The sequence below is a fragment of the Natrix helvetica genome (assembly GCF_964273705.1).
Source record: "Natrix helvetica genome assembly, chromosome: 3".
Lineage (NCBI taxonomy): Eukaryota > Metazoa > Chordata > Lepidosauria > Squamata > Natricidae > Natrix > Natrix helvetica.
This window is the reverse complement of record NC_138549.1, coordinates 145,486,852-145,508,726: the sequence shown is the minus strand read 5'-3', so window position 1 is coordinate 145,508,726 and position 21,875 is coordinate 145,486,852. Positions and strand designations below refer to the sequence as shown.

The 21,875-nt window shown below is 42.2% G+C and overlaps 1 protein-coding gene across 9 annotated transcripts in view; it reads right to left on the bottom strand.

Moving 5' to 3' along the window:
- SGK2 (serum/glucocorticoid regulated kinase 2) overlaps positions 1–20,749 on the bottom strand; it is a 50,457-nt gene extending 29,708 nt beyond the window's left edge. Inside the window, exons 1-2 of one of the 9 annotated variants that reach the window (XM_081946994.1) lie at positions 20,610–20,628; positions 15,210–15,339 (exon numbers count right to left, since the gene is read on the bottom strand). In XM_081946994.1, coding sequence (XP_081803120.1) covers positions 15,210–15,261 — 52 coding nt within the window. In that variant the 5' untranslated portion in view covers positions 15,262–15,339; positions 20,610–20,628. The other 8 variants (XM_081946992.1, XM_081946990.1, XM_081946991.1 and 5 more) reach the window with 8 other exon arrangements.
- Positions 20,750–21,875: the final 1,126 nt, after the last annotated feature.

The window sequence follows — 21,875 nt, the reverse complement described above, 5'->3', positions numbered from 1 at the left end:
CCACATTCCCCAGCTCCACCTCCTCTGGGAAGGCTCCAGTGGGGTGGAATGCGGAGCCCCCACCCCTTCTGCTGCTCTTCCCCACCCTTCACTCTTACTCCCTCCCTCTCTTCACAGGCCGGGCGGCCGCAGCGCTACTGGGACAGTGAGCATGGATGGGCCGTCGCCCTGGGGAGGGGAGGTCTGGCCGCCAGCAAAGGGCTTCCGCCGAGGCACCCCATGCAGGCAAAATAGCAAGTGAGCAAAGGAGGATCAGGCAGGGCACCGAGGCCCCTTCGCCTCCCACTTTGTCTTGATGAGGTCGCTGCAGCTTCCGGGTGCGGGTGGACGGAGGTAGCCAGAGCGGCCTGGGCGGGCAAGCGGGCAAGCGATGGAGGATCAGGCAGCTCTCTTGCTCGCTTGCTCACCCACCCCCCGGGTTTCCCCGCCGCTCTGGCTACCTCCATCTGTCCGTGCCCGCAGCAGCAGTGACCTCATCAAGACAAAATGGGAGTGAAGGAAGGCAAAGTGGCCTCCCTTTGATCACTCGCTCCCCCCGCCTGTCCGCACTATGCTACCCCTGTGCTCACTGATTGGATGGCTCACCAATCATCCCACCCACCTCTAAGAGCCCTATCTATAGAAAACCAAGCAGAAAAAAAGATAACTGGGTTTAGATAGGGCTCTTAGAGGCGGGCGGGGTGATTGGTGAGCCAGCCAATCAGTGAGTGGGCAGGGCTAGCCTAGTGCAGATGGGCGGGGGGAGCGATCGATCGAGCAGCTTCTGGATGGGCGGGGGTGAGTGAGCAAACTGGTTCTGAATGGCTTGCTAGAGGAGGCCACCTCCAGCAATACTTTGCCGCCCCCCTTACCTCTTACCACCCCCCTGCTGCCCCCCTTGCCTCTTACCACCCCCCTGCTGCCCCCCTTGCCTCTTACCACCCCCCTAAGCCATCTCACCGCCCCCTGGGGGGCGGTACCGCCCACTTTGGGAACCACTGGTTTAGATCAGCATGAATCATTTGGTGACACAGTGGTTAGAGTGCAGTATGGCAGGCTAATTCTGCTGTCTGTCAGCTGCCAGAAGTTCGGCAGTTCAAATCTCACCAGGCTCAAGTTTGACTCAGCCTTCCATCCTTCTGAGGTCGGTAAAATGAGGACCCAGGTTGTTAGGGGCAATACGCTGACTGTATAAACACTTAAGTGGTATATAAGTCTAAGTGCTATTGCTAAGGGGAATAACGTGACCCATGGCTGCATGCTATGAGCATCACAGAAGCTGCAGAAGAATAATTTCTCATGAATCACTGAACCTCACTTTCTCAGACTTCTCTAATTCACATCTGTTTAAGATTCCATCCCATTAAAAATCATCCCTATCACCAATTAGTCTCCTGTCATGCAGCTTTAGTACACCTAAGTATCTTTAGCCAAACAAATAATATTTTTTTCTATTAGATAAAAATCTTTAAAGCAACGGTCCCCAACCAGTACTGGTCTGTGGCCTGTTAGGAACTGGGACACACAGCTGGAGGTGAGTAGTGGGTGAGCAAGTTAACCCTAACCCTAGTCAAAAACCACCACCACCACCCCGTTCGTGAAAAAATGGTCTTCCACAAAATTGGTCTCTGGTGTCAAAAGGTTTGGGGGCCAACTTCTGCTTTCAAGTACATCCAATCTAGTTATTGATGAGATGAATAATCTTTTTGGGGGGAGGGTATCACCACCCACAGTCCTTCATTAATAATGCAATGGTTGGGGCTAAAGAAACAGTGAATAGAAGAAGAGGCAAAAGGAATGGGAACATCTATTCTCTTTCTGAATCTTCTTTTACCTTCTTTCCAGCACTCTTTTTTGTTCCAAGATGCACCAAAGGTCAGCAGTCTCAATTTGCAGAGTTTTTGAAATACGGTCAAGCGTTGTGTAAAATTAGCATAAGCACTGGATTTAGCATAAGGACAATGGGGCCCTGTCCTATGTAGAATCAATTCAAAATAGTTATGATTTGCAGCACAGAATGCAAGTAAGTCCAGATATCCTTTCTCTTTAGTTTTTTCTTTCTTTTTTTGGCAGGTTCATGAACCGGATAGGATGGGGGTGGACCAGTCTCACATGCTCCTGCCTAGTACTGCCAGCAATCATGTTGACACTGTCATCAGGCTGCTGCTGAATAGTTCAGTTTCAAATATGCCATGACTCAGAAGGAATTAGGAAGCAATGCTTTATGGTCAACCAAGACAAAGCAGTACAGGCTGTTCTGCAACATAACTAAATCACCAAAGACCCTTGTAAAAAAAAGAACCTTTTAATGATGGAAATAGCTCCCTCATTAACAACTTGCTCCCGTAATCATGCCACCTTTGTGACAATCTGAAATGGTCCATTTAGAGCTCTGGCAAAAGGAAAAATCTGTACCTGATCCACTGACCAGATTAGCAATCTTTAACAACAATAAAAATTAAGAGCCCCCATATGGGCTTTCTGTAATTCTGATTGTAAAGGGAATCTATATTGGTTTACACTTTGTGATATGGTTAGGGCTATAATGAAAATCAGGAAATAACACGTACAATAAATCCATGGCAGTACTACTACACCCATTCACTGTTTCATGTCATTCATGGGAATTTTTTTTTTATCGCTGGCTGCTGTAATAAATCCTGAAAATGTCCCTCTGAAGGTGCTGCTTTAGAGGGATTCCACAATTAGGGCTGCCTAGAATCCCTCTATTAGGCTGGACAAGACCTGGTAATTAGTCTCCTGGGAGAGAGGGGAATTCTTTATTTCTTCTATATTAGAGAAAACTGTTGCTGTTGTTCACCAACTTCTCCTTGTTTTAGCCTCTCTGGAAACCATCACTCCCCAGATTGTCTAGTCCAGTTTATGTGACTGGTCCATCTCCTTTCCCCAGTCAGCAATATTTGAATACCACGTGGCTTTTCATCTGCACTAATTTTTATTTATTTATTATTTAGTTAGTTTGTCAAACATGTACAAGATAACAGGTATAAGTATAAACATGGACATGAACAAAGGAAATGAATACAAATAAATGGGGACAGTAGGCCCGCTGTTGTGCTTATGCACACCCCTTTACGGACCTGTTAGGAGTTTTTGGTATATTTTTGATACGTTTTTGGTATACTGTTTAGCTGTGCTTATGGCTCCTTTGATAGGTGGCTTGCAGTTTGCCGTGGCAGGACTTGACTATCTCCTCTGTTCACTTCCTGAATCCTGTTCCTTAAAAAAATATTTTCTGTCCTTTATATGTAGCCATTGTGACAGTGTTCTCAAAAGCTGGGAAAGAAAAGGGAATGAATAAAATCAGGCAGTGGAGAAGCAGTTGGACATTTTAACCTTATCTCTTAAGCCTGGAGATTCAGACAGGAAATCTAGGAAAAAGAAATTCAGACAACTTAAGAAGTCTACTTTAAAGCTGATTTCTTTTGTTTGTTTGTTTGTTTCCAAGTTTCTGTATGCTAACCTCTTTTTCCTGACATTACATTTCATAACTGTGAGAGCATATGAATTTTGCTTCCTTGGACATACGTTGCTGTAAATAACATTATTAATGTTGGAAACCCAGTATAGTATTTTGTATTCTAGATCTAGATCATGGCAACTGACCCATAGGGAACACCGTTGAAGGCTGAACAGGTTACTAATAATCCTATACTCCCTCCTTCTTCCCAGAAGACAAAGCTAAAGGGTGATTGGATTGGATTTATTGGATTTATATGCCACCCTTCTTCCAAAGGACTCAGGGTGGCATACAACATTAAAAAACACATATCATAAAAGTTAAAAGGAAATTAGATAAGTATCCAAAAAAACAAAGCCAATTAATATAACAATAACATTTTAAAAATTAGATAAAATTAACAGGCCAGCTTGCTGGAAAAGCCAACCTTTTAGGGCGCGTCGGAAGGACCGGAGGTCGGGGATTATGCGAAGCTCCGGGGGCAGCTCATTCCAGAGGGAAAGCGCTCCCACAGAGAAGGCTCTCCCCCTGGGGGTCGCCAGCCAACACTGCAGATACTGAACAAATTCTTCAGCCCTACCCTGCAAGGGGTCTTTCCCAGTTCCTTGGTTAGGTAAGGAGTGGGTCACCCTAAACAGGGCGGCTGAGCAGTTATCTGCAGATGCGATAAGAGCGGAAACATTTTGCCGTTTTGCCGCTTTTATCGCCACTAAGTAGGATTTAATATGAATTCTTACTAGTGTTTGATCAAATTTGGACCGGCTGGCCCTCCAGCCATCTCTATGCGTCTTTTCCAGCGTTTCATCTCCTGGAGCTCCTCGGTAAACCAGGGAGACACCTGGGATCAACACGAGGTCAGAGGCCGCAAAGGCACAACGCAATCCAAGGCCCCAGTGGCCGCCCTATCCCAGGCTTCCACTAGGGCTTCAGTCGAGTTGTGAGCAAGGGATTCAGGAAAAGTCCCAAGCTCCATCTGGAACCTTTCAGGGTTCATCAGGCGCCTGGCGCGGAACCATCTAGTCGGTTCCGCCTCCCTGCGGTGAGGGGTAGAAGTATGGAAGTCAAGCCTGATGAGGAAATGATCAGACCATGACAAGGGTTGAATAGAAATATCCCCTAAATCTAGATCATTCATCCACTGCCCAGAGACAAAAATCAGGTTGAGCGTGTGTCCCCCATTATGGGTGGGGTCTTGAATTAACCGAGTTAGGTCCATAGCCGTCATGGAAGCCATGAACTCCCGAGCTGACTCGGAGGTCTCGCCAATGGAAGGCAGATTGAAATCCCCCATGATCATAAGCCTGGGGAAATCAACCGCCAACCCAGTTTACACATGCAGCAGCTCCAGCAGGGCCAATGAAACGTAGCAGGGAGACAGGTACATAACAAAAAGGCCCACCTGAACTCCAAGGCCCCATTTCACAAAAAGGGACTCATACCTGCCTATCTGAGGTAGTGACCTCCTGAGGTCCGAGACTTTCCCTAATAACCACCGCCCCCCACCCCCCACCCCTGCCCTGGGCTCTCGGCTGGTGAAATGCCCGGAAGCCTGGTGGGCATAGTTCACTAAGGGGAACACCCCCCTCATGGCCCAACCAGGTCTCTGTAATGCACGCCACGTCCACTCTACCCTCTTGTATGAGGTCGTATATGACGGGAGCCTTATGTACCACGGACCTGGCGTTAAGCGATACCAGCCGGAGACCAGGGTTGTGGAATCCCAAGCACCCGGGGGTGCGAGAAGGGTGATGAGGGTCGGAACGTGCGATCGCTCTTAAACAGCGAACCTGCGTCCCCGCCCTCGGCCCCCACCAAAGCTGCCTCTCCCACAAACAGTAGAGATGGTGAACCCCCCAATGGAATGGCTTAATGTCTCCCCCAGAATCCCAACCCTTCCCAGCACTCCCAACCCGCCCCCATTAGTTAGCTCTGGCCTGTGCCCTGGAAGACTCCTCCCCAAGCCTGTCTGAGCCATTCGAATCAACCCCCCCGCCCCCTTTTAAAATTTGATTTAAAAACCCCTGTAAGAAACCCCTAAGAAATCTCTTCTTCGCATGCCACCTCTCGGAATCCCAAGATCCGTCATTAAGGAAGCAACATGATAGGCAAGAAGGCCATCCCCGGGAAAGGGGGAGTTCCCGAAGGGAGTAAAGTTCTGTCGCAGTATAACATAGAGGAGAGTGTGGCATCAACCAAACAGGATGACATCATGGGGAGATGGAATGAGGAGATGACATGTCCATGGGGGGGGGGGCAGCCAACAGTGTTCAAGGGTGTAGCAGGAAGCTTATGTCCATCATAGAAATAGTCGGTGTTAAGGACAATATGTAAGAGTAATGGCCAGCTGTCAAAATCGCAGCAGATGCTAACTTGCGAGGTGGTGAAGCGGCCAGTGATGGCAGCAGCAAGGACAGCAGAGGCAGCAGCTGCTGCTCCAACTTCAATGACTCCAACAGCTGAGCTCTGTCCACGCCAGCCGCACTCATATCCATTGCCAGGGCCATACTCCATTGACCCAGTCCAGTGTCACAGGAGAAGGGTCCAAATGGCCAAATGGCATAGTACGGTGACCCAGGCAATGGCGGTGATACCGGAGGGGGCCACAATGAAGAACCCCCCCACTTCAACCGCGCCCACGCCAACTACTGAAGCCATCTTCCGCTGGCATCAATATACATGCCAGCTGCCTCAGCCACTCCCCGCTGATCCAATTTATCATATCCATAAGCAAGGTGGAGGGGGGAGCAACCGGGATAACACCACAGCGTGGGGAGCGGCAGCTGCAGAGACCCCAGGCCAGGTGTCCCACTGCCACCACCGACCACACCCACGCTGGCTGCAGAGACCACAGGCCGGGCGTCCTGCCGCAGCTGCTGACCACACCCATGCCAGCCGCCGCCAACGCTCTCCATTCTCCTTTCACTGCTAACCGCCTAATTTCACTCACGACGTTCCGGCTACAAGGCAGGACATCGCAGCTCAAGGGTATGCCTGAGGTCCCAGGAAGTTCTCATAGCTGGACCTGGAACCAACGATGGGATAGGGTACCCCCTGCAAGCCCCAAGAAGGACAATCATCTCCCCGAAGCTCTCCTCAAATGTGACAAGACACCATCTTGGGCATGCGTGGAGATAAGTTGTTAAGTGAAGAGTGAAGATTTTATTCTTAGGACAGAAAGAAGTCTTAAGCCCTGCCTTCTAACTAGAAAAGGTAGAGTTCCTAATAACACCATCTTCAGTGATCAAGAACAGAGTTTACATTTGTTCCCAAATATTCATGAATCCACATATGGGAAAGTTCTTTGGAACAATTCTGTTATTCGTATCTGATTATTTTGCAATAGTTTTAGCTTGCTGCTCAGACAAAGCTTTTTTTTCTTAAGTAATTATCCCAACTAACCCAACTCTTGAATATTTGAGTTATAAGAGATGCCATTCTGTTAATCACATTCATTATAGCTGCATGAAAGCCCCAATACTTTCCAGAAACTGCATGTAATGGTAAGAATTGATGGGTAAAACTATTCAAAATTTCTGCAGGAATTTTGACAAATGACAAATAAGCTTTACATTACAGATAGCAGAGTTAATAAGTGATATACTGAATGTAATCAAATAGATAGTATCTATCCTGGCATGAAATTAATTTTTACACTGCCTCAATTGCCATTTGAAAAGACAAGACCATCTTCTTGGTGCAATTTAATTCAATGTATGCATTTGCACAAGTCTCATATTAATAGTCTCATATTTCATCAACAGCAATTCACTACTGTGAAGAATATGAAATGTCTCTTTTTCCATCCACCCATCCATCATCCATCCATCCACAGGTAGTCCTCAGATAACAACCATTTGTTTAGCTACTGTTCACAAGTATGATGGTACTCAATAAGAGCACTTATGACTGGTCCTTGAAGTTGCAACTGTTAGGAGAATTCCGTAGCAATGTTATTGCAGTTGGTTGCAACCAACTCATAATTATGAGCCAGGGTGGTGCAGTGGTTAAAATGCAGTAGCATAGACTAATTCTGCTGACTGCCAGCTATCTGCAATCTGGCAGTTTGATTCTCACTGGCTCAAGGTTGATTCAGCCTTCCATCCTTCCAAGGTGGGTAAAGTGAGGACCTAGATTGTTGGGAGCAATATACCGATTCTGTAAACCACTTAGAGAGAGCTGTAAAGCACTGTAAAGTATTATATAAGTCTACATGCTATTGCTATTACAATGACAGTTGCTGCAGTCACATAATCACCATCTGCCAACTTCCAACAAGCAAAATCAATGGGGAAATTGGGAGGTAATTGAAAATGGTGATAATGTGATGTTCTTAACAACTATGCAGGATTTGCTTAATGGCAGCTGCAACTTTCATCATTAAGACAGCATAGTCATGTGATGTCACACATTATCACCGCTTTGCTTAGTAATGGAGTTTCAAATCCCAATTACTTCATTAAGTGATGACTAAGTGTATCTTTTTCCTATTTTTCACAAAGAGGTAGCACCTGAAGCTGATTTCCCAGTAGTCACATGTTCAATATTGTCCACCTCACTATGTCCTCTAAGCTTTATTGTAACTACAACCAGATGCATTTCATTAACAACTTACTAAAGAAGTAATAATTCTAACCTCCAGATGATAAGCAGGGAGACATTTCCCCTCTAATCCCAAAGGGAGCACAATCCATCCAAATTGTAACTGCAGGCAAGAGTCTTGTGACTATATATTTAAAGGCCAGGGGTAAAAAAATGTTCCAAAAGGCTCATGTTCCTGCAATCACATTTTTATGAAAATGATTGACCTTGAGCATCTTCAATGGTACATCAAATGACAAAGTTATCTCTTGCATTCCAGTTGTTATTAAGAAGAATATACAGCATGTATTTTCGCATCATTTTTATCTTGGTGTCAGGAACTTATGGGCAATGCGCAGCCTGAGTTTTTTTGCAAGATGAAAACACTGCTGATAAAGCAGGGCTACAGTTACTGTGTTTATAAATGACATACATCTACCACATGGTGTATAAAAGTCTGCATATCTCTGCCTGTTCTCATATCACTGTATCATTATTTTCCTTTTATTGTTTATTCTATTTCTCCTTTACTACCGTTATGTTTGCACTTCTTTTCATATCTTCATTTTTATTTGCGTAAGCCACCTAAAGTAGTCCCATGGCGAAATAGATGGCGAATAAATTTAACAAACAAATAAATAATCCTCTAAAACAATTAAATCTATATGTAACAGCCCAACCTAATACTGGCTTCGGTATGAAGTGGCCATGTACCAATTCATAAAATCACGATTAATAAAATCTTAATAATTTCATTAAAAGTTCCATGGAAGAAATTGGTGCTAGTAGCTCTCCTGAATACCACAAATTCCCATTTTAATTATATCATAAGAATAAAACATAATCAACAATAGTAACAATGTGTTTTTTCACTCCCCTGATGTTACATGGGATGGGTCATGTACTTCCAGTACCTCCATCCACACTTTATATCATTTCTTAGTTGCAGCCAACAAAAGGGAGACAAAGATTGAAGGTCAGACAATACCTCGACCAGGAGGACTTTCCTAAAGAAGCCATTTCCTGGATGGAGCCACTCACTCGCTCACCCAACCACTCATATATCCCATACACATACACACATACTACTGTATACATGTCAAAGAAGCCAGATGGAGCATGAATATAGCCCATTGTTAGGATAAAGTTTCAGCTTTTATTATAGGGGTCCCTAGATTAGAGGTCCCTAGACTAGGGATGCGGAGGCGCAGGGGCTAAGATGCTGAGCTTGTCGATCAGAAAAATCAGCAGTTCGGCAATTTCAATCCCTAGCGCTACATAACAAAGTGAGCTCCCATTACTTGTCCCAGCTTTTGCCAATCTAGCAATTCGAAAGCATGTAAAAATGCAAGTAGAAAAATAGGAACCACCTTTGGTGGGAAGGTAACGGCATTCCATATACCTTCGGCATTTAGTCACATGATCACGGAGACGTCTTCTGACAGCGTTGGCTCTTTGGCTTTGAAACAGTTATGAGCACTGCCCCCTAGAGTCGGAAACAACTAGCACAACCTTTACCTTTACGTTACCCTAGATCCGGGATGGCGAACAGGGCACGCATTTCAGCTGACTTCAGCCGTTTTTAAATCCATTTTTCGCCCTCCCCAGGCTCCACAGACTTTATTGGAGCCTGGCGAGGGCGAAAACAGCCTCCCCCTCCCCCCCGAGGCCCTCCGGAGGCTTCAGGAGCTTCCCTGAAGCCTCCCAAGTGCAAAAAAACAGCCCTATGGGCAAACCAAAAGTTTGGGAACGGATTTCCGGATTGCTCATAGGGCCAGTTTAAGCCCTCTGGAGCTGTCAGGAGCCTTCCAGAGTCTTACCTGAAGGCTCTGAAGGACTAAAAACGGCCATTTTTCATCCTCCGGAGCCTTCAGGGAAGCCCCCAGAAGGCCCCTGAAGGATCCAGAGGGCTTAAACCAGCCCTATGAGCAAACCGTAAGTCTGTTCCCGAACTTCCGGTTTGCCCGTAAGGACAGTTTTTTGCACTCTGGAGGCTTCAGGGAAGCTCCTGAAGACTCCGGAGGGCCTCCGGGGAGTGTGGGAGGCTGTTTTCGCCCTCCCCAGGCTCCAATAACACCTCCAGAGCCTGGGGAAGGCGAAAAAAGCATGCAAAAAATAAGGGGGAGTGCCTGTCATGTGTGCATGCGCGCATGCACGCTGGGGTGTGTGTCGTGCATTGCATTATGGGTGTGGCATGCTTGCACACGCCCCCCTGCGCTCCCCCCGCTTATGGCACGAGAGCCAAGAAAGGTTCGCCATCGCTGCCCTAGACTATAAGAGCATATTATCTAACAAAACTCAGTGGAAGACTCTTTGGGACTCTCTTTCATAGACTAGTCTTCTAAATATTGTATCTTTAAATCTTCAGAAATTGTCTTTTCATACTCCTTTCAATGATATTACTGTGAAATTCTACAACTTTAAACAAAACCTTGACATTTCTTACACAAAAAATGTAACAAATCTCTCTGAATCAACCCTTCTAGGCTAGTTTTTGGAAGATTCCGGAATTCCATTTAACAAAATCCATATTAGTGTTGAGGAGGACAAAGTTGAATTGAGGATATGCTTTTATGAGTCTTACCTTTTTTTTTTTCCTAATGGGAGAGTAAATAAATTAATTCCAGCAGGTAAATAAATATTTGAGCTGTTACTGCTATTCCTGTACACTTACTAAGGAAACTGTCCAATCAAACCTCATCTGAAGATTTACCACAGTGCGGAGAGTATTTTAGAATGCTGAACATTTTAAAATATTTCTTAATATTAGCTGCTGAGATATTTGGTAGGAGGAAAAGCTTCTGACTCCATGCTTTGTGATAGATTACTCAGAAGCATATTTTTGGACACAGTTCTAAAAACCAAAATAATTTATGCTGGGTTAGATCGGTGTAATTGAACGGAGCTACTGGTACAAGTAGGAGAGATTCTCAACTTGTAAATATAATTTATACAGATGCCTCTTTTCCATGATTTCCATCTGCACAGCTTGTTTGCTTCTTAGGAGAAAAAAAGTAAAAGAAGCCATTTTCCAAAGCAGTCACGCAAGCTGAAAAATGGGCTGCTGTAACAAGGTAGGAATGTCATACGTATTTGCATTACAAAACAAATCTTTTGAAGGCTCTGTGCAGCCCAAAGATATGATAACTGAATTCCTTGCAAACTAAGATATTGATAGAAGTTTAAAAAGCCTCTGATCTGCCCCCTTTCTTTTAATAGTCCCCTGATCTGGAGTCAGAGAAACCCATCTCCATTTATAAAATAGAATGTTTCCTTAAAGGCAATTGATCACCCACAGGCAGGAATCTAATGCTGGAACCAGAGGTGGGTTTCCGCCAGTTCACCCCAAATTGGGTGAACCGGTAGTGGCAGCAGCGGGAAGCTCCACCCACCTGGTCGCTTCTGCGCATGCATAGAAGTGTCGCACGCGCATGAGCAAACTGGTAGTAAAATAGATTGAAACCCACCACTGGCCGGAGCCAATCAACATTTCAAAGGCTTTGGAATTTAGCATCTCTGGCTGGCCAGGAAGATCTTTCCTGATGAAGGAAATGAGACAAAATATTTCCTACTTTCCTCTAATCATAAAAAAAGCCATGTGTTTTTCCCCCTCCTAGTCATAAAACCATATATTACACTCTATATCTTTCACCAAAGATTTGGAATCCTATAACAATCTTGCTGGCGTGCCAATTTAGTGTCAGCTTCCCTCAAAAGTAAACTTTGTATTGTTTTGGGAATAATTATAATAAAGAAACCTCCTTTCCAAAAACAGCCAGCCTCCTCATCTTGATTGCTACCTGGCTTGCAAGGGACCCAGGTAAATTCTCCCAGCAATATATAAAATATCTTCTTTTGTTGCTATGATAATTTTAATCAATATGATTTTTTCCTGGCTGGCTTTCTATGGACATGATCCCAGAAGAATATATGCTGGATATAAGCATATGACAACAGGGTGCAAAAAAGTGCTTTGGGGAAGGCCTAGGTATGCTATTAGGGTTCTCTTTAACCTACATAGTTATTTTACCACAATGATGCCTTCACCCTATGAGCCCCCCAAAAAAGCAACTTGCTAAAGTAGGTACTAATTCTTTGGTGTTCTCTAAGCTTGGTTGTTTTTGTGTTAGCACTGATGATGTTACCTAGTTTGGGTAGTGTAAATGTCTACAAGAAAACAACCAAGCTCAGAGACATCAAGGCCCCCTCACGAACAAGTATGGTGTGTGTACTCATAAAACTCCAATGCGGCTTTTCTGTTTTGTAACTGAAGTGCTTCACACCCCTATCCCCAGGGAATGCTTGTGCCCTAGGCCAGATTCAGAATCTGAAAGAAAACATACCAGAAGAAAACAACGGCAAGCCACTTTTGCATTCTTACCAAGAACTGTCTATCAAATTACCAGGAGTTGAGTTCAGCTCAAAGGCCACACTTACTTGCTGCTCTGACATTTCATCGTTAACTTACATTACTTAATAGGACATACTTGTTAAATGAACTGGATTTTAGGAAAATATTATGGGTATGTACATTGAATTTGGCTAAACTCCAGACTACAAAGAAAAACAATTCACATCCAAATGTTGGTGCACTAAAGTGGAAAAGATCAGTCTGAATTCTGGTCTTGATTAAATTCCGATAACGATTATACTTCCACAGCATTGGAATGTTTTTGAGATTTACATAAAGGCTATGGTGGATTGGAAAGACAAAGGATCACACCGCACATCAGGAGAAGTGGTAGGAAATAGCAAGATATAAAAAAGCTACCTTCTTTGTCAAATTATTGAATATTTTACAGAGCATAATTTTTATAGGGTTCTTTTTCAGGTTTGGGCACAAATTTTAAACTTCTCTACATTCATCCTCACAGTTGAAGTAAATAATAAATGGAATCCTTCCATGTCATTCTTTCGTGTTTTATTCTTTAAAAATCTATTTCCAAAACTTTCTTTTTAGCCACATATCTGTACATATTGTATATTCACCATGATAATAGCAAGAGCAATGCTAGGATTAATTTCCATTGTAAGTCACCAGAATTCAGCCTGGGGAATAACCCCAGCATGCTAAATGAAGCATAATATTCACTGTTTAGCACGATTCAAGGTCATGACATAAGGCTAAAAACAGTAGAACCTGACTAGCAACTTTTCTCAATATCTCAAAACCCATTCCAAGTCTAGTAGTTGGTAGTAGTTTTCCTTCCAATGTCATCCGGTACACAACAATATGAAAGAATTCTGATGGATACCAGGCATTATACTTCTAGGGAGGACTAGAAATGACCATTTAATTTGCAATTAAAAGAAATCATGAGTTCTCCACACAGACTTAGCAATTGATTGGATTAATGGTCACCAAAATTTATTGAGTTCTATTCAATGGCAGTAGCTACTTCTATGAATCATTTTTCTAGGGATACACTTAGAATGATGATCAAAATAAATGTGGAATTGTCCCTATGGACCTCTTTTCCAAAGGGGTATCAAATACTTTATTGTAAATTATTTGCGACTGGGGAAAGAACAGGAAAAATTCCATACTCAAAAATCTTCCCCAGCCCCCACACATTAATTTGCAACAATAAAATCAAGCTTGCTATAAAATGATGTTAAATTCATTAATAAGGGATTGTGAACTATTAGGTTCGTAGAAATAGGAGCCACATACTGGCCACATGTTTAACAGCTTCTGCTGGAAGATAAAATGAATAAAGTAGACTGAAATTTTGGTTGCCCAGAACACTGGACATAAGTAAATCAATACTATTAAGGGACAAAAAGATGAACATCTCAGATCAACCAGATGTACAACATTTCTACAAAGCAGCTAAGGAGGAATGCATGTAGCTAACTTTCTATCGTTGATTGTTACAGAATACCTTAGTTAACTGGACAGAGCTGAAACGTTTTATTTAAATATGCCATCAGTTTTTGATATGTTAGACACGGGATGGATAATCTACAGTTCGAGTGCAGACCATCCCAAATACTTTTTATGCAACCCTCAAGATAATACTGCTGAAAAGTGGCAGCAGAATTCTTTCCCAATGTCTCTTGGGGAATTAAAAAAAAGGTTTTGTAAAGTTATATGATACTATAAAACATGGCACTGACTTTTATTATACTGAATTCCTAAAGATTATTCTAGAACTACCTCTGTCACAGAGCATTAAGGAGAAAACAGATAGTCATTTAGCCAAACTAGCACGATCAACAGAACTTGGTGGGAACACCAATTTAATCCATTCATTCTTTCATGTCATGTCACTTTTTTTGCTGAAAGACACTAAGACTGTGTTCTAAAAATATTAAAACAGCAAGGTGCTGAAGATAATTCAACAAGACAAGTAAAAAGGTGCACACCGTGCTATAGACTTTTAAAAAGGTTTAAAGGTTTAAAAACGAAGACTAGAGACCTATCTTAGCTCTGAAGGCAGTGCATACAAGATGATGGGTTTATTATTTTATTAGATTTGTAAAGCCACCTAATCATCACATTACTCAAAGTGACATATCGGATGAGTTAAAAACTCATCCGATATGTCAGCTTGAGTAATGTGATGATTAGGTGGCTTCAGAAAAGTAAAAACAACAGTAAAACAGTAAAAAAACAAGTTTTTAAAAAAGTTTGGTTTACAAAACCAAAATGCATCAAATAAAATAGGTCTGTGAAAAATGCCTATCTAAAATAGTAAAACTGATAGTGGAGTTATTTTAAAAAGGGTTTTTTTAAGCAGCTATTAATTATTTTCATTATCTATGCATCTGTACTCTTAATAACTCAGAATAGAGTGAGTAGCAGGTAGAAATGCCTGCCTCTGTGTAAACTTTCTGCTGATTTTCTGCAGATAAAGCTATCTTTAAAAGCAAAGAGCAAGGCTAATAGGTTTTTTCCACACTGTTGCCACTTTACAAATCCTATCACTTTAATACCCCATTTAAATGCATTGGAGTTTAATTACCAGACTTTCTCTTATAAATTAAACCCTATTTCATTAATAAACTTATACTAAAATAGTAGAAATCAAGCCATTTTATCATTCTTAAGCATCTGTGAAAATAAATTATAAGGTAACTGTTAACCCAGCATTAAGTGCTTGAGATTAAAGATTATATCAGATAGTTCATCTTTCATTAGTGGATGGTGAAATCTGGTGTACTTTACCTTTTGTCTTTCCCAATGTTGTGAAGAGGGCTTGTGCCCCGGGTGAGTGCATGGAGTCAATCTGGGAGGGTGGATGTACAACTTGAAGAAATTCTTTGACAAGTTTGTCTGTTTGCCACTATCCTGTTAACTAGGAAGAGTGTTGTAGCATGAAGCTCCTTTAACTTAGGTCCTCTTGCAAATGTTAAGAACAGCTCTCCTTCAGTAGGAAATGAAGCAAGATGTTATTATGCATTGGCTAGATGCCAGCAACATTACCTCTACACAGGTGGACTTTCACTGCAATATTAGAACACCCATTTTAGGTAATTTACATATTTTTTTAATAAAGTCACCTTCTGCCATGCTTCATCCAGAGGCTGAGTTCCTGAAGAATCCTTAGGAATACAAGAGGTGCAGAAATTTGATCACATGGGAGTAAGTTGTTACTCATAAGTAATTCCTCTGACTGATTAACCCTGATAATAGCAATTGGTAGTCAGTGGTAACTTTGAAGTTAGATTTGTAGAACCACCCAGTGGGGCTTCTAGGATACCTGGCTTTTATATTCCTGATCTTGAACTTCTGTAGCCTCTTTGTCAAATCTCTTTAATAGAACATGCTGAGATCGTTCTTGTTACCTGTTGTGTCCTCATAGCAGGAGCTTTTTCTCATCCCAGCTGAAGAAGCTTAATGTTGTTTTCAGCTGTTCGGGTGTTAAAGGAAGGCTGTAATGAGAACAATCTTGAATACCTCATTGGTTATGCAGTTGCTCATGTAATGGATGGTATCTGACTACTTTCTATTGACCATTAGGCTGCTGCAAAGCTGCCCTTCCCCTTCAGGCATTGGGAACTGCCTTCCAGGGCCATTAAGGCTTAGGTTTGAAGATGGACTGGACACCTGACTTCCACAGCTGCATGACCTATAGAATACTGGCATTTTCTGAACTGCTTGTTAGGTCTCTCTTGAGAGCGAGCAAATCTTGTGTGATACTGAAGCCAGGAAAAGGAGCCAGAATTGATCATTACAGATGTCAATTCTGATACGTTTTCTACTTCTAGAAACATGGGACTTTATGTGGACACCTTTTGTATTGTTTATTACTTTAATGGTGTTGTTTGGGCCATTTTGGCTGTTCCTATGCCATTTTCATTACTTGACAATTTCTGGTACTGTCAGCCATAGAGATTCACCGCCAGCACTGCAGTTCCTTTTTTAGTGTCCTTACTATATTATCAATTGCTCCCTGTTATTTCACCTGTCCTCTGTGCTTGTGACCTGTCAGCTGGGCTATTTTTGGAGGCAGATTTAACAGTATTTCAGAAGAACACTAGGCCCTCGCTCAGAAATAGCTAACAATAATTGTCAATGGGGCACCTCTGCACCTGTTAATGTGATAGATTGCTAAACACACTGTTCTAAGATCTACTGATAATTTTTTTTTGTAACCAGCTGTTGAGGCTTGATGAGAAGGAAAGAAAACTGGAATCCATCAATTATATTCTGACTTATTCTGCATTAAAATTGTAAGGGCAGTGCCACTTACTAGCCTCATGACTAAGCTTCTATAGTTGCTGACTTGATTGAGGCCTAGAACAGGGGTCCCCAACTCTGAGCCATGGCTCACTACTGGGTTGTGACCTATTCGCAACTGGGCTGCGTGAGTGGCGGGCCAACTCAACTAGTGCGTGCAGCGGGCCAGCACATGAGTGTATGCACATGCAGCTCAACTTGTGAAGTCAAGCTGCGCACAGATGTGCATGCTCGCTGGCCTGCCGCTCCCATATTGAGCAGCAGGTGCTTGCGTGCTGGCCCATCGCTTATATGGCTCAGTTCGCCTCTCCCCCACCCGAGGACCGGGCAACCAAGGGGCAAAGGTTGGAGACCGCTCACTTAGAAGACCAAACTTTTTGTTTTGTCACTGGTTGGGTGAACTTGTCTGTTTCAGTTTTTTGTTCATTTGGTTTTTATTGTTAAGCCTTCATGGTTTAATTTCCACATCAGTCTGACATTTTTGAAACATTTTTCATAAAGATGATGAATTTTGTGCATATCTGTCTTAATGACCGTACGTATGTGCATTGTGCAAGCCAGTTATATAATATTTGTATTTTGTGAAAGCATTTCCTGTTCACACATTTTGGTCTTATTTCCTCATTTCTTCCTTAGCAATTTGTGGAGAGTTGAAATAAGAACTCAGGTTGACCCAATTAGTAATTATATTCAATTATATTGAATATAATTAAACATACGTATATAGTATTGTACTGTTTCTTTAGTCAGAGATATGTTTATAACTAATAAGTTGAGATTCATAACTATCATGGGTGTCTGTTGGAAGTTCTGTTGTGTATATCATGCATGTAACATCATTTCCCCCCTTGTAGATTCTTACCAGTGCTACACTGTTGTGCAAGTGCATGTTAGAATTTATCTTAGTAAATAAAATCAGCATATCCAGGCTAACCATCTGCCCTCACTGACAAAAAGAAATAAAGAATAGAATGTCCAACTACGAATCTTTCCTCCATCCTATTCCCAAATTCAAAGTTCAAAGCGCTCCCACTAATATAAATTACAAGGCCTCAAAAGCCAGTGAATATCAGGTTATTAGCACTAAAGGGAGAGGAAGAAAACCTTGCCAAACCAGTTCTACTAGTAAGGCGACTAAGTATGAAATAAAGTATTGTTAGTTTATCATTTATATATGCTATTGAGCTATATATTTGATTATTGAAATGTCATGGAGACAAAAATAAAATAGAAATATGCCTGGTCGATGAATGGAAGATAAATACGTAAACACAACTCAAGATTCAGTCTGATGTTGGCAAAAACCATAGGAATGGTAATGCCCTCATAGTATTGCAGATTGCTAAATTGCTGTTTAGCAAAAGTTTGACCTTTTTCCACACTAAATCTAGTGAAGTAACTGTCCGTATTTTCTAGGGCCTTGTAAAATAAGGAATGTTCTTCTATTGGAGATATATTAGGAGGTTTGCATTGCAAGAGATAAACTGCAGCCTATAACAAATTCCTTGTTTGCAAAAACTAAACAACATGCATTTTTCCCAGTACAAAGTGTGCTTTTAGTGCACAGTGTTATAACTAAGACTATGTTGTTACATTTTAAAAAAAATATTTGGACTTCCAGTGGTTTGGGGACAGATATATCTGCCTGCCCTCCCTGCCACTATGCAGAGTTTGGCGGATATTGTTGTTACTTGCCACTGAGATGTTTACTTTTTATTCATAAGAGCAAAAGAATAAGATATATCGAGTGAAGAGAAAGGGGGGGAAAAGCAACAGGAAGAAAAAGGAAACTACCAAAGAGTTCTATTCCATCAAATCTAGGCTAGAAGTTAACTCCGAGTGCCAAATAAAACATGTTCACTAAGTATGTTTATACATTGGAGCAAACATTGGTGCATGTTTCTGCATTGGTGCTTGACTTTTGAACGGCACACCAGGTAACTACAGTCCTCAAAATAGGGGACAAAGAACCAGATAGCCAGGACCAGACGGAAAAAAAACAAAGGAACATTGGTGAAATTAAAACTAAATCAAATTCAGCTATTACGATTATTTCTCAGGCAATATGAAACCCCTTCTGTCAGAGTAACATTTCAAATTGTATTTAGGGCTTCCACTGTTTATAGGCAATCTTAATCCTTCACGTTGGGTTTGCACACTAGCCACAAGTGTTCTCACATATCCTGGAATAAAAATGCAGGTTTGACCTCATTCCAGGTTCCTTTTTTTTTGGCAGTTGTGTCAGAAGCACCAAGGCATTTCTGGGTTGAAAGGATTAACCAATGACATCACCATTGCCCAGGGGCGGTCAGTTGGTGGCTCCCTTCATATGCCCGGCAGGAGCTGGAGCAAAGGACAAGAACTCACCCTGCCCCATGGCAACACTCAGGTCTCAAACATGGGCACGCTAACCTCCAACCTAGCACCCTACCCACGAGAGCCCCTGTGATCTCAACACCGACTGTCTTATCTATATACATTAAAATTAGCGATGGGAGAATTCTCAATATAGAAAATAAGCTTGAAAAGTGACTATACAAGTTATGTCAAGAAGATTTAGATTACAATTCCATTTGTATTTACCAAGAAGGAAAGGCACAATTCCGTAGATCACAGCACAGGTAGTCCTTGACTTACAACAATTTATTTAGTAACCGTTCAAAGTTACAACGGCCCTGAAAAAATGATTTATGACCATTTTTCCAAGTTATGACCTTTGCAACATCCACATGATCATGTGATCAAATTTCAGATGCTTGGCAACTGGTTCATATTTATGACCATTGCTATGTCCATGGTCATGTGATTACCTTTTGCCACCTTCTGACAAGCAAAATCAATGGGGAAGCCAAATCCACTTAACAACTGGGCTACTAACTTAACAACTGTGGCAGGAAAGATCATAAATTGTTTCACTTATCTACAGAAATGTTGGGCTCAATTGTGATTGTAAGTTGAGGACTACCTGTATAGATTAAAATCCATGCTGGTGCAGTTCTGCTCTTAGGATAGCCAACAAGAGGCAGAGAGATGAGAGGATTCCATCATATCAAGTTTAAGCCCTAAGCAAAATGCAGGGATGAGGAGTTGGGGAGTCCTGTTGTTCAAATAAATGGACATGAAATCCAAAAAAATCATATTGTCAGATCTAGGTGACATTACAGATAGTCTTCGCTTACTGACTGCCAAGTTCAGCCACCACTGAAACTTACAGAAGAGCTGAAAAAAGAGATTGATTGGTCTTCAAAGTCATTGCAGCATACCCATCATCACTTGGCCACTGATATGTATTTACCACAATTGCAGCATTCTGCGTTCACATGATCATTATTTGCAAATTTCACAGCCAGCTTTTGATAAGCAAAGTCAACGGGAAGCCAGCAGGAAGTCCCAAACTGCAATCATGTGAAATCGCACTCAACTATCACTAGCGCACTGCTGATTTGCTTAATGACTACAACATAACTGATGTCACAAGTCAGGCACGGTCATAGGTTGCTTCACTTGACAAGTGCATCCATTAGTGACATAGTTGCTGGTCCCAATTGCGCTTACTAAGTGAGGACTCTTGTTTTCCATTTGTTACACTATTGAATTGTCCATAACTTTTGTTCCTTTTTTTTAATGTAAATGCTGCAACAGTATATTTTGATGCCTAATGCTGGAAACAGCATTAAACTGCATAGCAGAATATAACTCTCTTGAGATCTAAAACCAGTTTATTAAATTGTGGAACAGTTATCAGAATTACAATCTGAATTCAAGCAGCTCAGTTCTAAGTAACTGCTTTCCATGATTTTAGAATTAGTTTTTCCAGACCTATTACTTTCTTAGATCTTCCTCCAAAATACATAAATATGAAATAGAGATAAATCCAAACCTTACCTGCTTATGGAGATACTGCCAGAAGGCTGGTTTCTCTGTGCTTTGCTTTCTAAAAGCAAAATAATTCCATCTAACTATTGTGCTCTGGTTGTGTCCTCCTTTCGTCATGTTTTTGTTTTTATAAATTAGTCTGAAGGTCAGGAGAGTATGAGGAGTGGCTTATGCTGGGAAGTCAATTATTACCCTGCTATTGGCTCTGAAGGGGATGAAAATTGAAGATAATGGTGATGGAGGAGGATAGCTGTTCTCACTGTAAGATTACAGGACAACTCATTTTATTTCCTGGGGAAATGAAAAATATTTATGGAAAGTTTGTTTTCTAGAAGCAATTCATATCATGAAGCTGAGCTATTAAGATATGTGCTTCTTTTTAAATGCCACATAATGGCAGTCTAGAGCAATGTTTCTCAATCTTGGCAACTTTCAGATGTGTGAAAGTTCAGAATTCCCTGGCCTGGAATTGAAATCCACACAAATTGAAAATTGCCAAGTTTAGAAATACTGGTCTAATATTATAGGTCAGCGATGGCGAACCTTTTTTTGCTCGCGTGCCATAAGTGGGGGGAGCGCAAGGGGGTTGTGTGCAGGTGTGCCGCACCCATAATGCAATGTGTGACCCCCCCCCTGCGCGACCTCCCATTTTTACATGCTTTTTTCGCCCTCCCCAGGCTCCAGAGGCTTTATAGGAGCCTGGGGAGGGCAAAAACAGCCTCCCCCGACCCCCCGGACGCCCTCTGGAGCCTGGGGAGGGTGAAAAATGGCTTTAAAAAAGGGTGAACTCAGCTGGCCAACACGCACATGTGTGCTGGCCAGCTGACAGGGCAGCGCCTCGCGTGCCCTGACAACTGGCTCCGCGTACCACCTGTGCACGCGTGCCATAGGTTCGCCATCACTGTTATAGGTTTTGAGACCATGATTGGTATAAAGCAGGGGTGTCCAAACTTGGGAACTTTAAGACTTGTGGACTTCAACTCCCAGAATTTCCCAGCCAGCTCTGCTGGCTGGGGAACTCTGCGAGTTGAAGTCCACAAGTCTTAAAGTTCCAAGTTTGGACACCCCTGGTATAAAGGCTGTACTACACACTATAAGCAGAAATACGTTATTGTCTTGATAAGCAATGATAAATTATGCAAGCTGAACTAGCTTTATAATGTGTTTGTGATAAAATTGAGTTCAGGTAAAAAAGAAAGAAAAATACTTTCTGCCTCAGGTAAAAATAGCTACTGGTTACACAATATCTAGAAAGACCTATGTACATTTTGAGGA